General features: G+C 42.1%; 1 protein-coding gene across 1 annotated transcript in view; it reads left to right on the top strand.

Annotated features, from left to right (window-relative positions):
• LOC130834045 (uncharacterized) overlaps positions 1–16915 on the top strand; it is a 491328-nt gene that overhangs the window by 325778 nt on the left and 148635 nt on the right. The window contains 1 exon segment of the mRNA XM_057704144.1: positions 426–740. Within this exon segment, the coding sequence (XP_057560127.1) occupies positions 426–740 (315 nt within the window).

Genomic DNA, 16915 nt, shown 5'->3' with positions numbered 1-16915 from the left:
TTATATTTTCCAGTCAAAGTGATTAGCTTCAGTTGAGTCTAAAACATGTATGTGTGTGCATCTGTGTATGTGTGTGTTTGTATTTGTTGTGGGCTGTGGAGACAAGTAAACAAGTAAATAGATAATTTGTGTTAGTGATAAGATGCAGTGGATGTCTCAGGCCATTACATAATGAGGCCTCTGTTTTCACTTGTCGTTTGTACTGAGCCAAGGCCCTTAGATAATTTTGTTTGGGGACAAGACCAGCTCCAGCTGCCCCTGATCCAGCACTTCCCATTGTTTGCTCCTGCAGGAAGGAGACCTAAGAGCTGTCCAACTGCGGCCCCCTGCACAGGTACACCAGCCCCTCCCTCCTCCCCTGTGACTCTCAGGGGCTCCTTCCTTGCCATCAGGGGCAGTAACAGGTGGTACTGCTGTCTTTTCAGACAAAGACAAGATCCGACTCAGGGGAGGGGACAGCGTGTGCTCAGGGCGGGTGGAGGTCTGGCACAGCGGCTCCTGGGGCACAGTGTGTGATGACTCCTGGAGCCTGGCAGAGGCCGAGGTGGTGTGTCAGCAGCTGGGCTGTGGCCATGCCCTGGAAGCCGTGCGGGACGCGGCATTTGGCCCTGGAAATGGGAGCATCTGGCTGGACGAGGTGCAGTGCGGGGGCCGGGAGTCCTCCCTGTGGGACTGTGCTGCGGAGCCCTGGGGGCAGAGCGACTGCAAGCACGAGGAGGATGCTGGCGTGAGGTGCTCTGGTGAGTGGAGGGGCTTGGGATGTGCTCTGGTTGAGCTGGGGCAGCGCTGGGGCAATGGGCTGGGCTGGGGTGTGGTGGGATTTGTATTCAGAAAGCACCCAGGAGCTGTAGCTCTGATCTCGGACGGGGGAGCTGGGAGGACTCAACACTGATGCTGTGGTGACTGGGGGGTGATTTTAGGGCTCAGGAGGGAAGAAGGGCTGCCCTGCATCCTGGCCAATTCCCATGCTCCAAACTTCTGTCTTTCTCTTTAGGTGGAAGAACAACTTTGCCCCCCACTAGAGCAGGTACTGTGCCATGATCCACTGGCAGGGGAGATATTCAGAGCCCTGGGACCTGCTGTGTGGACTCTCTGACAGAATTAGCCACTCAGGAAAGGAAAGATCCTGAGAAACCAGGGCATTTTCCTTGGGAAACTCCCCCTGCCTTGGTTCACGGGACCAGAAGTTTCTCATGTCCATGGGCCAAGGGAGGCTGGTTCCTGTGCTGCAGGATCTAAGGCTTTCCTACCTGCCCATGAGGGTCGCTCCTCATCAACAAGGTGCTGGTCCCAGGGCTTGTTCGATGCTCTGGTCTTCTGAAGCAGGAGGAAAGGAGTGAAGCTGGGAGCCTGGTCCTCAGAGGCTGTCTCAGCAGGGAGGCTCCCTGATAATCTCTGGCTCTCCCTCTGCCCACACTGGCTAGAGTTGAGTTGAATCATCTCAGGACAAGACCTAATAGAGCCCAGTCACTGTCAGTCCAGTTGTGTCTGAGGCTGGGACTTCATTGTCCAGAGCTCCCTGCAAATGCTGGCATAGGGAGTTTCCGTGTGTCCAGGACCTTCACCAAACCCTCTTGCCTTGTTCTCCTTAGGGACTAGACCAGAATCAAATCCTGTTCCTGGCATCTTCTCCCTGCCTGGGATCCTCTGCCTCATCCTGGGGGCCCTTCTCTTCCTGGTCCTCATCATCCTGGTGACTCAGCTGCTGAGATGGAGAGCAGAGCGCAGAGGTGGGCTGCAGGGGGTACTGAGTACCATGGAAAGTGTGTGGAGACAGGAAATGGGGCCAGGTGTGAGGAGGGGAAACCTGGGCCAGGTCTCTCTTCTTACCCCCATGAATCTGCAGAACTCCATCTGCTGCATCTTAAACTCTAAGGGCTGAATATACAGAGGTTCTTAGGATTGGGTTGTGAACACTCATAAGTCATGGCCTCTTCTGTGAGACCAGAAAGAGTCAGGGTTGAGCTGTGGGTTCAGGGTCACACAAGGGCAGAAGGAGCAGACAAGGTGCATGGGGTGGGAGACTCTGCAGAGGTCCCAGCAGCCCTGAGGGTTTTTCTACACATGAGCCTCGGGGAGATGGAGGGTTAGCCTGCTTGTTCAGGGTGTCTAGGGTGCAGTCTCTAACCTGCTGGTGGTTTCTCAGCCTCACCCAGTGTAGAAGATTCTCTTGCTGAGGCTGTGTACGAGGAGCTTGATTACCTTGTGACAGCGAAGGAGCATCTTCTGGGCAGCACAGGTGGGTGTCTCTGTCCTGTCCTCCTGGGACCTCTGGTTGTCAGCCACCACTTGCTGTGAGCTGTTTTCCCAGCATCTTCAGACCCCACATCTGCCCCAGGTTCACAGCAGCAGACCTTCCAAAGGCGGCAGGATGGCCTCTCTGGAGCCCCTGTGAGCTCCCAGCCTCCCTCTACAGGGCAGGAGCCAAGCCTGTCCCCCATTTCTTCTCAGCCTTAACACAGGTCCCATGGGTGTGGGGAGGGTCATTCTGTTTGTTGTGTGATGTTTTCCCCACACTAGGGTTTCCATCAGATGACCTGGTGACTAAACTGCCATATTACACCGGAGATGGTGAGGACCACGGTGACTATAGATGTGCTGCAGGTAGTATAGGTGGACCTGCCTCACTGGGTATTGGGGGTAGGAAAATTCCCCTGATAGGGATGAGATCCAAGGGGAACAATCTTCCTTTGGGACTAGAGGGATCCCTTGTTTCCAGATGAGGTCTGTCCTCCCCTTTCTCTGGCTTTTCTGTGATGTCTCATGTTGGGGCTGGGCTCTCTGTGTCCAGAATGACCCTCATTCAGTCACAACAAGCCCACATTGTTTTAAAAAATAATATCTGGGAAGCATAATTTGTCAAAATATTTTAATACTGCTCATTGGTGTAAGTGTTGCTTTGAGATATGTAGTTTTTAAAAATATCTTTATTAGTTTGAGATTTGTAGTTTTAATAAAGAAATACTGAGATTTAAAAAATCATTTTTTGGTTTATGGGCACATCAAAATGAAATACAACTTTAGGAAAAAATCTTTTGAAACAAGGAGTGAGTGATATCTCTATTTCACTGTTCAGAAACTCTGGGTAATAAGGGATCGTAGGTATTTCCCAAACCGACCCATCTACTGTGCTTTCACCTGAACCCCTTGTCTTCCCTTGGAACCCCCAGATGAGAGGACTGATGCCCCTGGTGAGGGTTATGATGATGCTGAAGAGGTACCCGTGCCTCGGGCTCCTGCTGCTTCTATGATGAACCAGGGGGACCCGCCCCCAGAGGAGGAAGATGGGATGAGGGCCTCTCAGACAGGTGAGTGGGGTTAGCTGATCTCCTGTAATCTTTGGTCTCTGTCCTGGAAAGGGTGAATTTGAGCTCTCAGTGCCCATCCTTCCTGGAGATTCCAAATTTGGATGACCTCATGTGTGTGACAGCATCACCTCTAACATACGCCATCTTTAATGCTGCAAGACACCTTGGGAGGGAGGAATCACTCTGTTCTTGGGATCTATGTCTCCAAATTGTGCAACTTTATGTGTGATGTGCTTGCATTAAGACTTATAGATTAGGGAATTTCCTGGTGGTCCAGTGGTTAGGACTCTGAGCTTTCACTGCCAGGGCCTGGGTTCAATCCTAGCGGGAGGAGGGGAGCGACTAAGATGTGGCACCACTGCCAAAAAAAAAAGCAAAAGACTTCATAGATTAATTGAGCATATTTACTGACTCCAAAAATGGAACAACTATTTTGATAGCATCTTTGTGTTGTCTCGTACATGAAAGGTAGTTAGAGGTTTAAAAAAAGATACTGCAGTATTAGAATTTGTGAAGCATTTTGATAATTGAAGCTGCGCTCTGTTCACCTGTTGTCACTAACATGTACAAAGTCTATGATATATGGTGACCTTAAATATAAGCCATGGTGATGGATCATAGGCTCAGAATTTGTGGGCAGCTAACGGCAAATCTGCTCCAGATGTTTCAGTGACCAGGAGAAAGCGCTCATTCTCTGGAAAAGAGTAATTCTCCATCTGAGGGTCTGTGTGGTGCCTGGGGAGGGGCCATCTGTGGATGCTGCCTGTGATAGTATTTGTGGGCATTTGGGAACACAAGTCAAGGCGACTAAGAGCAGAGTTGGATTGTCAGTGAGGAACTGAGGTTTTTCCTGTCTCTGGTCTTCCTCTCATTCTAAATTCACATCTGTCATTTGTGAAAGGAGAAAATCTTAAATTTGTTTTTATGATTCTTACCATTCTTTGGGCCATCTCCTTGCAGATTGTATAAGCCAGGAAGCAGGTCTTCACAGAGCTCCTGTATTGGCCACAGATGTCTTATTATCCACAGATTCCCAGAAAAGCTGAGGCCCCAGATCCAGATACTGATAGGACAGCCCTGACATATCTGTGCTGTAACTGATGTGAAATAGCCTGAGCCCTGCTGAGCACAACCTGGGTCCCCAGGGATGCTTTGTCATCACCGCTTACTTGACTTGCTTCCACCACAGGGCCTGTCTGGTCCCTTTGTCTCAGTTCTAATCAAACTTCTCTTTGCTATTTCAGGCTCTTCTCTGTGCTTCTCTAGAGAGGCAGCTGATCCTGGGAAAGGAGAAGAGAGCCCCCGTCTGCTCCAGGGAGAGAGAGGGGACCCTGGGTATGATGACGTTGAACTAAGTGCCCCTGAAACAGCCACAGTGGCTTTCCCATGATGTTATATTAAATGTGAGATGAGGCCCCAGATATTCTAACTGCCTGTATTCCAATAGAGTGTTGCTGATCTGTAATTGGGTTATATGGAAATTGCTGTAAATGAAATGTTTTGAATAAAATAACTTTTTGCTTTGTTGATAATTTAATGTTCATGTCAAATGAGGATTGGTCCTCAAGGGAAATGCAAGGTGAGTAAGCTAACTTTTTCTTTCACCTCCCTCAAAGGCTAATGAAGGCATGACTTCGCCCAAGCTCAGAAATGCTCCAGGTCACTCTTATTTAGACAAAGAACTCTAAACTTGGTCCACACTCACACCCTCGTTCCTAACAAAACAAACTCATGGAAAAAACTCAATCCTGAACATTCCTGTATGCTCTTCTCTGAGATGTCACATCACCTGTTTTTAACCAGTCTTGGGCACCAGATTGGGTGTGAGTTTCTAAGTCGAGGGTGGGAGGTTAGTTGGTGGGAGAGGATGAATACCGCTTTCCTTATCCTGCCTAATTTTTCATGGGTCAATTAAAAATCTAATTCTACATAATTACCTTTTCCTTTTCCCACTCTAATTCCCCAAGTTAGCCTCTCCATGTATTCCTCTAGCCCATCCAGACTTCTCCTCGCTCTTCTCTCATGTCTAGTTGACTATCCAATGCTTTTACATTCAGTCTTTCCTCTCCATCACTTCTTATTTCTTATTTTCTGTAGAAGTGGCCAAAGATTATATTTCCAATACACCCCATTACACTGTGAACACGTGGAGGGGCTGCTGAACTCATACAAGAACTGAGAGTGGTGGCCTGGTTATGAGCTGAGCCTAATCTGTTACTTAGTTGGTGGCTCTGGATGCTGTCTGGGGGTCCAACCTACTCACCATTGCAATGTTTGTAAATTTTGGCTGGGCATGGGGATTGGAAGATGCCCAGGGTTTCTCCCCATGCAGCTCACATGGCCATTTGCCATTGGTAAGTGATGAAATAAATGACAGAGTAAAATATACCCACCAAGAATATTATATTTTATTTCTGATGCATGGTGTTAATGAAGCCAACATAGCTGGTTACTATAATTTTGGATGATAAAAATCATATACAATTAAGGGAGAGGTGGGTAGGACAAGATTTACCACCCAGATCTGGGAGAGTTCCAGGATGAGCCTGTTATGCATTGGGTGCTCAAGAAGCAGCCAGGATCCGATAAAGAGACTTTCAGAGTGTTTAGATCAGGAAGATCAGAGCATCATTCCAAGTGACCCATGTTGCTTGTGAAGGGACCTTTTGTGAGGAGTGGTTTTGGAGGGTTTATCATTCCAGGGTCTGCCACAAAAGCCAGAATGCTTAGTAGTAATTATGACAAGGCAGCCAGAATGTCATGTGGAGGAAGAATTTATAGGAAATTCTTTCTTATTAACAGTGCAGTTAGTATATTAAGCTTGGAGGCTTGTCCCATGTTATTTGGAAGGACCCACTGGAAGTCCCTAGATTTTCCTGAAACCTCACAGACACTTAACACCCATAAATACTTTATTCTAGGCAGAGTAGAGAAAGTTGCAAAGGCAATAAAATGTCAGGGATTATGTTACATACTAAACTTTCAATGTAATAACCTGTGTGGCAGGTAATAATATGATTCCTACAGGGAAAAAAGGTTGCAAGTTTCCCTAGGGCAGCATCACCAGGCATCACCATCAGAGAATGTGTCAAACCCTCCACAGAATTGGTCATTTCATTGATAACTGCACAAAGAAGCTAGGCAGAGAGGATTCTGAAGTTGTGCAGGATAGGTGTCTAATACAAGTTTACTACAAGGTCAGAACAAGATGATAAAACTTGGCACAGTCAGATATTATCAATCTAGAGTCCCAATTTTTGGCTTGGGTGACATGGCTTAAATGAAATTCTCTCTCTTTTTTAAAATTTATTTATTTATTTATTTATTTATTTATTTATTGGCTGAGTTGGGTCCTCGTTGCTGCATGCAGGCTTTCTCTAGTTACTGCAAGCAGGGGCTCCTTTTCATTGTGGTATGCAGTCTTCTCATTCCAGTGGTTTATCTTGTTGCGGAACATGGGCTGTAGGCGTGCCGGCTACAGTACTTGTGGCTTGCAGGCTCTAGAGCACAGGATCCGTAGATGTGGCACATAGGCCCAGTTGCTCCATGGCATGTAGGATCTTTCTGCACCAGGGATCGAACCCATATCCCTTGCACTGGCTTCCGTGTACCACTAGGGAAGCCCTGGAATTCTTTCTTTTAAGTAATAAATAAATCTGTAGTTGCGGTGCCCTCAGATTTGATATTTTCCTCGCTTCATATGAACTCCTAAGACTGCAGTACCACCATGGATGTATTATTAAACAAGGCCAAGTGAATCACAGAACATTCCCCAAATCAAGCCTTAATAAAAAAAAGTAGGCACAAGCAGAAAATCTATCTTTAGAGGGGCCCCAAAGTGTCAGCTGTATCTTCTAACCATCCTTTTTCCACACTGGGACACAGATGAGCTCTAATTATGCAGACGGTACAAATTAGCTCAAAAGAAGCCATACAGGTTTCCTTTTCGCAAAATTTTTAGACTTTACTATTCATGTAGGTAAAGAACGTATGTGATTAATGTCCACCACCTTGTAAATTATATTCCATGAATCAAACCAAGTTTATTTATTTTTGTTGATCTTGATTGGATGGTTATATTCTGATAAAATACTTAGATAAGAATTTCCTTGGGTGTCTTCCATCTAATGAATCCCATCGGAATGCTTTGAAGGAGGGCTGGTTGAGGTTAACACTGCCCTAAAGTGCTGGAACAAGGATTCAGCCAATTTACCTCCTTCTGTCCTGGCCCCAACCCTGTCCTCTCACCAGAGCACCTCACTCCAGCATCCTTCTCGTGTTGTGGTTCATCTGCCCCCAGGGGTCCCTAGCAGGAGCCCACAGGGAGTTCTCCCTGCCCTTGCAGTGCACCTCCTCCAGCCAGATGCTCCTGTTTCCAGGGCCCTTCCTAGGTAATTTTCCAGTTCAGGGAAGCATTTCTAAATTTAGATGAGAACCAATTAATCTCAATCTCTGTTTGAATAAATGATCCAACAGAAGAAGAAAACATCATATGCAGATGATCCCTTAAGAGGAAGAAAAAACTTCAACTGGAGGGAATCCAAAGATTTGCTACGGCCAACTCTGGATCAATAGCAGATGGTGCCAAATGACCTTAGTAGCAGCTCTGCTACCATTTCCAAGATTACCTTCTGTTTTCTACTCCATTTACCCAGGATTACAAAGGAGTGGAGGTTAACGGCATAGACTCCAGAATCAGACAGCTTGGCTTCACAATACTGCATTTGCTAGCTGGGTAAACCTGGATGAAGTTTTAACTTGGTTTTCCTCTCTGTAGAATAAGGATGTTAATAAAAACTCTATCTTATAGGATTGTTGTGATGATTACATGAATTATTACATATAATCACTGGCAATATTCCTTGTACATGAAGGGCTTGCAAAGTGCTTTTTCCTTAAGCACATTCCCGTCCCCCCTCATGGTAGCACCTTCAATAGCCCCTAATTCTGTTGCATTGCCACTTCTCCTTTAACCTACACTGGGGCTTCATGGAATGCTTCCTCTGACCAATTGACTTCAAAAAAACTTCAAGTTTGCATTGTAGATGGTTCTGATGATATGTGGGCATTACCTGAAAGTGGATAAACTCAGTATTTTAGAATCCCTCAACACTGGTCCTTCCAGGCAGTGGAAAAGGAAATCCTTTCAGTGGACAGAACTTTGAGTACAGAATTTAGTTGTCTATTTTGCTTGCAAGGAGGAAAGGTCATAAGTTATGAATCTATACTGATTCATGAATAATGGCTAATCACTTGGTGGATGTTCAGAGAGTTAGAAAGAATAAGATGGAAAGATTGAGACAAGGAGTTGGAGAAGAGGTGTGCAGATAAACCATTTGCAAGGGCACAAAGTATGAAGATATCTGTGTCCCACATGAATGCTCACCAAAGTCATTATCATAGAGGTGGTGCTCAAAAATCATTTTGACAAGATAACATGCTCTGTGGAGGGCAATCAACTGCTTTCCCAAGCTACTTCACTGCTTGCTCATTGACTTGTGAACCACGTGGCAATAGCGTGAAGAATATAAGTTATAAATGGGCTTAGCCATTTGTCTTTCCCTCGTCAAATCTGATCTGGGTCCAATTTTGGTGAGTATCAAACCTGATCATTGCAGAACCCAAAGCCTATTTTCTGATATTACACTGCATTCTTGGAGATGAACCTGTTCGCAGGCTGACTTCATTAGATCTCTTCCATCATGGATAAGAATGTGGTTAGCTTCCTTAGTAGAATAGACCCTTATTCTGGATATAGATTTGTCTCCCCTGTGCACAACACTTCTTCTTGTGCTATCATTGTTGGATTTGCTGAATCCCTTCTTCACTATGATGGTATCCTACCTAATAGTGATTCTGTACTAGGAACTCACTGTACAACAACAAAAGTCAGGCAATGTGTTCATACCCACAGTATTCCCTTGACTTATCATGCATCATTTCATCACTCAGTAGTAGCTGATATAATTATGAAATGGTTTGTTGAAGACTCACTTATAGAATCACATGAGCAACAATTTGAGGGCTTTACGGATCTGTCCTATAATATGTGGTATATGGTCAACATCAGTGACCATGGTGATTTCTCCCGTAGACAGAAAACACAGGTCCATGAACAAAGAGGTGGGAATGGCTTTCTTTCCCACCATGATCTATAACCACATTTGTGCCTCCTGTTCCTGAAACTTTGGAATCTTTGATTTATAGGTTTTAATCCTCAAGGGAAGAATACCTCTACCAGGCTCCACATTCATGGTTCCATTGAAATGGATGTTGAAACCACCACATGTCATTTTGGATTCTTCACAGGAAAGAACAAAGGGCAATATGATAGGAGGAATAATGCCCCTCCCCCAAGACATAATCCACAGGACCTGTGAATATATTACCTTACCTGTGAAAGGACTTTGCAGATGTGTTTATATGAAGGATTCTGAAATTCGAAGAATATCTGAGCAGACCATTAACAAGTAAGGAGACTGAATCAGTGATCAAAAACCTCCCAGCACAGAAAAGACAAGGTCCACATGATTCTATTTATAATTATACCAAACATTGAAAGAAGAATTAAAGGCAGTAATTCTTGAACTCTTCCAAAAAATTGAAGAGGAGGAAATATTCCCACCCTCATTTTATGAAGCCAGCTTTACCCCAATATACCAAAGGCAGGTGAGGACATCACAAGAGGAGATAAAAATAGGCCAACATCCCCGATAAAGGATGAGTGCCTCAAACTCCCTGTTTCTTGGTCCTCTTTCATATTTTCCTTTGATTTCTTATCTTCCCATCTCACTGTTAAGGCTCCATCCTGCTACACAACCTGAGCTAATGTGGTAACATGTAGTAACAGATTTGTGGGTGGGCATTTAATTTCATTTTTGAGTGACTACTTTCTTTCTCCTTTGGGACAACGGCTATGAGTTACAGATCAGGGAGGACCAGACTTCTTGGGCCACTGAGTCTCTTGGGAAAATAATAGAAATCTGGACAAACCTATCCTGCCTCTTCATCCTGACCTTGCTGCTCCTCTTCTACCTGTTGTGCAGAACAGTTGAGTTGTCTGGGGTCTACAGCATCCTTCAAGATCAGCTCAAGAGGACTCTCCGTACAAAAAGTGAAAGACTAATTAAGGTGTTTATTTTTTAAAGCAAAAATCTCCTTTTGCCTTCGTTTTTTCTCCTTCCTTATGTCATATAGGTGGTGTAGCAGTAGTTTTTTAATCATAATTTTTGTTCTTGTGATATTCCTGTATGGTTTTACTTTAAAAGCAGCCAAATGATAAATCATATATAAGTAACCCATCTCCTTCTTTGGGTCTGATTAAGACTCAAAGAAGCCACGTGACCTCTACCTCTTCGTATGTTGTGGTTTGTCTTGTGTATCTTTTGAGACAGAGATTTGCAGCGATCCCTGTTATACATTTGTTAGTAATAAGCTGCTTGTTTGTGAAGATCAAAATTTACCTTGTTAATTACTGACACCTTATGTCTTTGAAATGAAAGTATCAATAACTTAAATAATGCCCTAAAATATTTCTTCTTACTTAAGATACTTTCTCTTAAGTGTCTAGCACAGGGCCATTCTGTCATTCAATAGGCATTAGTTGACCATCTGTGAAGTTATAGAGAGTGGCAATATAGAGCCATTCTCCTCAAAATCTAGTTTAAGAGATTGTGACACATAAAGAAATGATCTAAATTTTCAGGCATTCTGGTAGCCTTACTTGGGAGGTAAAACGGGGGCATAAAGGGAGGTATGTAGGTAGAGGCCTTACCCCAATCCTGGGCCCTGGCAGGGTCCCAGCAATTACCTGCAGGCTGCATGGGCCTTAGTTAGCATGCACTGATGGGGAAGGAATCAGTGGTAAGGAAAAGAGAATCTGTTCACAGATGTTTTAGTGTTAAAGGGAAGAACACAGTAGCTGTATTTTCAGTGTTCTTAGGCTGGTCTTCGGGCAGGACTGAGCTGCACCAAAGCTCCATGGACAACAGAGCACCAATGTGGGAGCACCAGGCTTTGAACTCTGAGTATCACAGTGGTGGTACTAACCTTGGGCTTAAATGGTTTAAGAATCACCACCGGCAAGAAGGCAAAGTGTTCTGAGTTAATTACATGAACTCTGAGCAGAGGAGAATTAATCCTGAAGCTAGTGAAGCTTCATCTTCATGGCCTCTCACTGCACCAGCCCCTCCCAAGGCCCGAGGGGGCCCTAGTGCTTTGCTCACAAGGGCATAGGTTTTGAATGTGCCATTGTCTTGTGCTGAAGAAAAGAAGCAGTTCAATAAAATCATTTCTTTTTTTAAAGTTCAGAATCTTTTAATGTATTTATAGGATAATATTTTTACTAATTTTAAAGCACTATTCATATTTTTTTCTTTAAAAAAAACCTTTTATTGAGATACAATTGACATACAATAAACTGCATATATTTAAAGTGTACAATTTAATAATTTTTTGATTAGTAATGTATATATGGAATACCAATCTCCCAGTTCAATCCCCGCCCTCCGACCGCTTTCCCCACTTGGTGTCCATATGTTTGTTCCCTACATCTGTGTCTCTATTTCTGCCTTGCAAACCGATTGATTTGTACCATTTTTCTGTATTCCACATATATGTGTTACTAAAGGAAATTTATTTTTCTCTTTATGACTCACTTCATTCTGTATGACAGTCTCTAGCTCCATCCGTATATCTACAAATGTCCCAATTTCATTCCTTCTTATGGCTGAGTAATATTCCACTGTATACATGTACCACATTTCTTTATCTATTCGTCTGTTGATGGACATTTAGGTTGCTTCCATGTCCTGGCTATTGTAAAGTGCTGCAATGAACATTGTGGTGCATGTATCTTTTCGAATTATGGTTTTCTCTGGGTATATGCCTGGGAGTGGGATTGCTGGGTCATATGGTAACTCTATGTTTAGTTTTTCAAGGAACCTCCATACTGTTCTACATAGTGGCTGTATCAATTTACATTCCCACCAACAGTGCAAGAGGGTTGCCTTTTCTCCACGGCCTCTACAGCATTTATTTGTTGTAGATTATCTGATGATGCCCATTCTAACTGGTTTGAGGTGATACCTCATTGTAGTTTTGATTTGCATTTCTCTAATAATTAGTGATGTTGAGCAGCTTTTCATGTGCCTCTTGGCCATCTGTATGTCTTCTTTGGAGAAATGCCTATTTAGGTCATCTGTCCATTTTTTGATTGGGTTGTTTGTTTTTTTGATATTGAGCTGCATGAACTGTTATATATATTTTGGAGATTAATCTTTTGTTTATTGATTCATTTGCAAATATATTCTCCCATTCTGAGGGTTGTCTTTTCACCTTGCTTATAGTTTCCTTTACTGTACAGAAGCTTTTAAGTTTTAGGTCCTAATTATTTATTTTTGTTTTTCTTTCCATTACTCTAGGAAGTGGGTCAAAAAAGATCTTGCTGTGATTGATGTCAAAGAGTGCTCTTCCTATGTATTCCTCTAGGAGTTTTATAGTGTCTGGCCTTACATTTAGGTCTTTATTTTAAAAAAACTTATTTATTTACTTATTTAGTTAGTTTATTTATTGGCTGTGTTGGGTCTTCTTTGCTACACATGGGCTTTCTGTAGTTGTGGTGAGCCTGGGCTACTCTTCATTGTGGTGTGCAGGCATCTCATTGCAGTGGCTTCTTTTGTTGTGGAGCACAGGCTCTATGCATGCAGGCTTCAGTAGTTGCAGCACACAGGCTCAATAGTTGTGGCCCACCAGCTTAGTTGCTCCATGGTATGTTGAATTCCCCTGGCTCAGGGTTCAAACCCATGTCCCCTGCACTGGCAGGCGGTTTCTTAACCACTGTGCCACCTAGGAATTCCCACATTTAGGTCTTTAATCCATGTTGAGTTTATTTTTGTGTATGGTGTTAGAGAGTGTTCTCATTTCATTCTTTTGCATGTAGCTGTCCAGTTTTCCCAGCACCATTTATTGAAGAGGCTGTCTTTCCTCCATTGTATATCCTTGCCTCCTTTGTCTTGGAGTAGTTGACCATAGTTCATCTCTGGGCTTTCTATCCTGTTCCATTGATCTATATTTAGGTTTTTGTGTCAGTACCATATTGTCTTGATTACTGTAGCTTTGTAGTATAGTCTGAAGACAAGGAGTCTGATTCCTCCATCTCCATTTTTTTTTTCCCTCAAGATTATTTTGGCTATTCGGGGTCTTTTATGTCTCCATACAAATTTTAGGATTTTTTGTTCTGGTTCCGTAATAAATGCCATTGGTAATTTGATATGCATTGCATTGAATCTGTAGATTGCTTTGGGTAGTATAGTCATTTTCACAATATTGGTTCTTCTGATCCAAGAACATGGTATATCTCTCCATCTGTTTGTGTTGTCTTTGAATTCTTTCATTAGTGTCTTATAGTTTTCTGAGTACAGGTCTTTTACCTCCTTAGTTAGGTTTATTCCCAGGTATTTTATTCTTTCTGTTGCAGTGGTGAATGGGATTGTTTCCTTAATTTCTTTTTCTTATCTTTTGTTGTTAGTGTGTAGAAATGCAAGAGATTTCTGTGTGTTAATTTTGTATCCTGCAACTTTACCAAATTCATTGATTAGTTCAAGTAGTTTCTGGTGGCATCTTTAGGATTTTCTATGTATAGTATCATGTCATCTGCAAACAGGGACAGTTTTACTTCTTTTCCAATTTGGATTTCTCTTATTACTTTTTCTTCTCTGGTTGCTGTGGCAAGGACTTCCAAAACTATGTTGAATAGTTGTGGAGAGAGTGGACATTCCTTGTCTTGTTCCAGATCTTAGAGGGAATACTTTCAGTTTTTCACCATTGAGAATGATGTTTGCTGTGGGTTTGCTGTAAATGGCTTTTATTATGTGGAGGTAGGTTTCCTCTATGCCCACCCCCTGAAGAGTTTTTTTTTTTATCATAAATGGGTGTTGAATTTTATCAAAAGCGCTTTTTGCATCTATTGAGATGATCATGTGGTTTTTATCCTTCAATTTGTTAATATGGTGTATCACATTGATTGATTTGCATATATTGAGGAATCCTTGCATTCTAGGGATAAACCCCACTTGATCATGGTGTATGATCCTTTCAGTGTGTTTTTGGATTCGGTTTGCTAATATTTTGTTGAAAATTTTTGCATCTAAATTCATCAGTGATATTGGTCTGTAATTTCTTTTTCTTTCTTTTTTTTTGGTAATATCTTTGTCTGGTTTTGGTATCAGGGCGATGGTGGCCTCATAGAATGACTTTGGGAGTGTTCCTTCCTCTGCAATTTTTTGGAAGGGTTTGAGAAGAATGGTTGTTAGCTCTTTGCTAAATGTTTGATGACATTGAGCTGTGAAGCCATCTGGTCCTGGACTTTTGTTTGTTGGAAGATTTTTAATCACAGGTTCAATTTCATTACTTGTGATTGGTTTGTTCATATTTTCTATTTCTTCCTGATTCAGTCTTGGAAGGTTATACCTTTCTAAGAACCTGTCCATTTCTTCCAGGTTGTCCTTTTCCTGGCATATAGTTGCTTGTAGCAGTCTCTTATGGTGCTTTTTATTTCTGTGGTATCCCTTGTTACTTCTTTGGTTTCATTTCTAATTTTATTGATTTGAGTCCTCTCCCTCTTTTTCTTGATGAGTCTTGCTAAAGGTTTATCAATTTTGTTTATCTCCTCAAAGAACCAGATTTTAGTTTTATTGATTTTTGCTATTGTTTTCTTTGTTTCTGTTTCATTTATTTCTGCTCTGGTCTTTATGATTTCTCTCCGTCTACTAACTTTGAGTTTTGTTTGCTCTTCTTTCTCTAGTTTCTTTAGGTGTAACTTTGGATTGTTTATTTGGGATTTTTTTTGTTTCTTGAGGTAGGATTGTATTGCTATAAACTTCCCTCTTAGAACTGTTTTTTCTGCATCCCATAGGTTTTGGATCATTGTGTTTTCATTGTCATTTGTCTCTAGGTATTTTTGATTTCCTCTTTGATTTCTTCATTGTTTAATAACATATTGTTTAGCCTCCATGTGTTTATACATTTTACAGTTTGTTTCCTGCAGTTGGCTTCTAATCTCATAGTGCTGTTGTCAGAAAAGATGCTTGATGCAATTTCAATTTTCTTAAATTTACCAAGGCTTGATTTGTGACCCAAACTGTGATCTATCCTGGAGAATGTTCTGTATGCACTTGAGAAGAAAGTGTAATCTGCTGTTTTTGGATGTAAAGCCCTATAGATATCTATTAAATCATGCTGGTTTATTGCGTCATTTAAAGCTTATGTTTCCTTATTAACTTTCTATGTGAATGATCTGTCCATTGATGTAAGTGGGGTGTTAAAGTCCCCCACTATTTTTGTGTTACTGTTGATATCCTCTTTTAGAGTTGTTAGCATTTGCCTTATGTATTGAGGTGTTCCTATATTGGGTGCATATATATTTATAATTGTTATCTCCTCTTCTTGGGTCAATCCCTTGATCATTATGTAATGTCCTTTCTTGTCTCTTGGAATATTTTTTATTTTAAAGTCTATTTTATCTGATGTGAGTATCACTACTCCAGCTTTCTTTTGATTTCCATTTGCATGGAATATCTTTTTCCATTCCCTTACTTTCAGTCTGTATGTGTCCTGAGGTCTGAAGTGGGTCTCTTGTAGACAGCATGTATATGGGTCTTGTTTTTTATCCATTCAGCCTGTCTGTGTCTTCTGGTTGGAGCATTTAGTCCATTTACATTCAAGGTAATTATCTAGATGTATGTTCCTATTATGATTTTCTTAATTGTTTTGTTTTTGTAGGTCCTTTTCTTCTCTGGTGTTTTCCACTTAGAGGAGTTCCTTTAGCATTTGTTGTAGGGCTGGTTTGGTGGTACTGAATGCTCTTAGCTTTTGCTTGTCTGTAAAGCTTTGATTTCTCTGGTGAATCTCAATGAGATCCCTGCTGGGTATTCTTGGTTGTAGGTTCTTCCCTTTCACCACTTGAAATATATCATGCCACTCCCTTCTGGCTTGCAGAGTTTCTGGTGAGAAATCAGCTGTTAACCTTAGGGGAATTCCCGTGTATGTTATTTGTGATTTTTCGCTTCTTGCTTTTAATAATTCCTCATTGTCTTTAATATTTGTCAATTTGACTACTATGTGTTGTGGCATGTTTATCCTTGGTTTTATCCTGCCTGGGACTCTCTGTGCTTCCTGGACTTGGGTTGCTATTTCCTTTCCCATGTTAGGGAAGTTTTCAACTATAATCTCTTCCAGTATTTTCTCAGGTCCTTTCTCTCTCTTTTCTCCTTCTGGGACCCCTATAATGCAAACGTTGGTGTGTTTAATGTTGTCCCAGAGGTCTCTTAATCTGTCTTCATTTCTTTTCATTCTTTTTTCCTTATTCTTTTCAGCATCAGTGATTTCCACCATTCTGTCTTCCAGGTCACTTATTTGTTCTTCTGCCTCAGTTATTCTGCTATTGGTTCCTTCTAGTGTATTTTTCATTTCAGTTATTGTATTGCTTATCTCTGTTTGTTTGTTCTTCAGTTCTTCTAGGACTTTCTTAAACTTTTCTTGCATCTTTTCAATCTTTGCATCCAGTCTTTTTTCAAAGTCCTGGATCATCCTCACTATCATTATTCTGA

The sequence above is a fragment of the Hippopotamus amphibius genome, chromosome 12 (genome assembly GCF_030028045.1).
Source record: "Hippopotamus amphibius kiboko isolate mHipAmp2 chromosome 12, mHipAmp2.hap2, whole genome shotgun sequence".
NCBI lineage: Eukaryota > Metazoa > Chordata > Mammalia > Artiodactyla > Hippopotamidae > Hippopotamus > Hippopotamus amphibius.
Note: the sequence above shows the minus strand (reverse complement) of the source record. Positions and strands in the feature narration are given on the sequence as shown.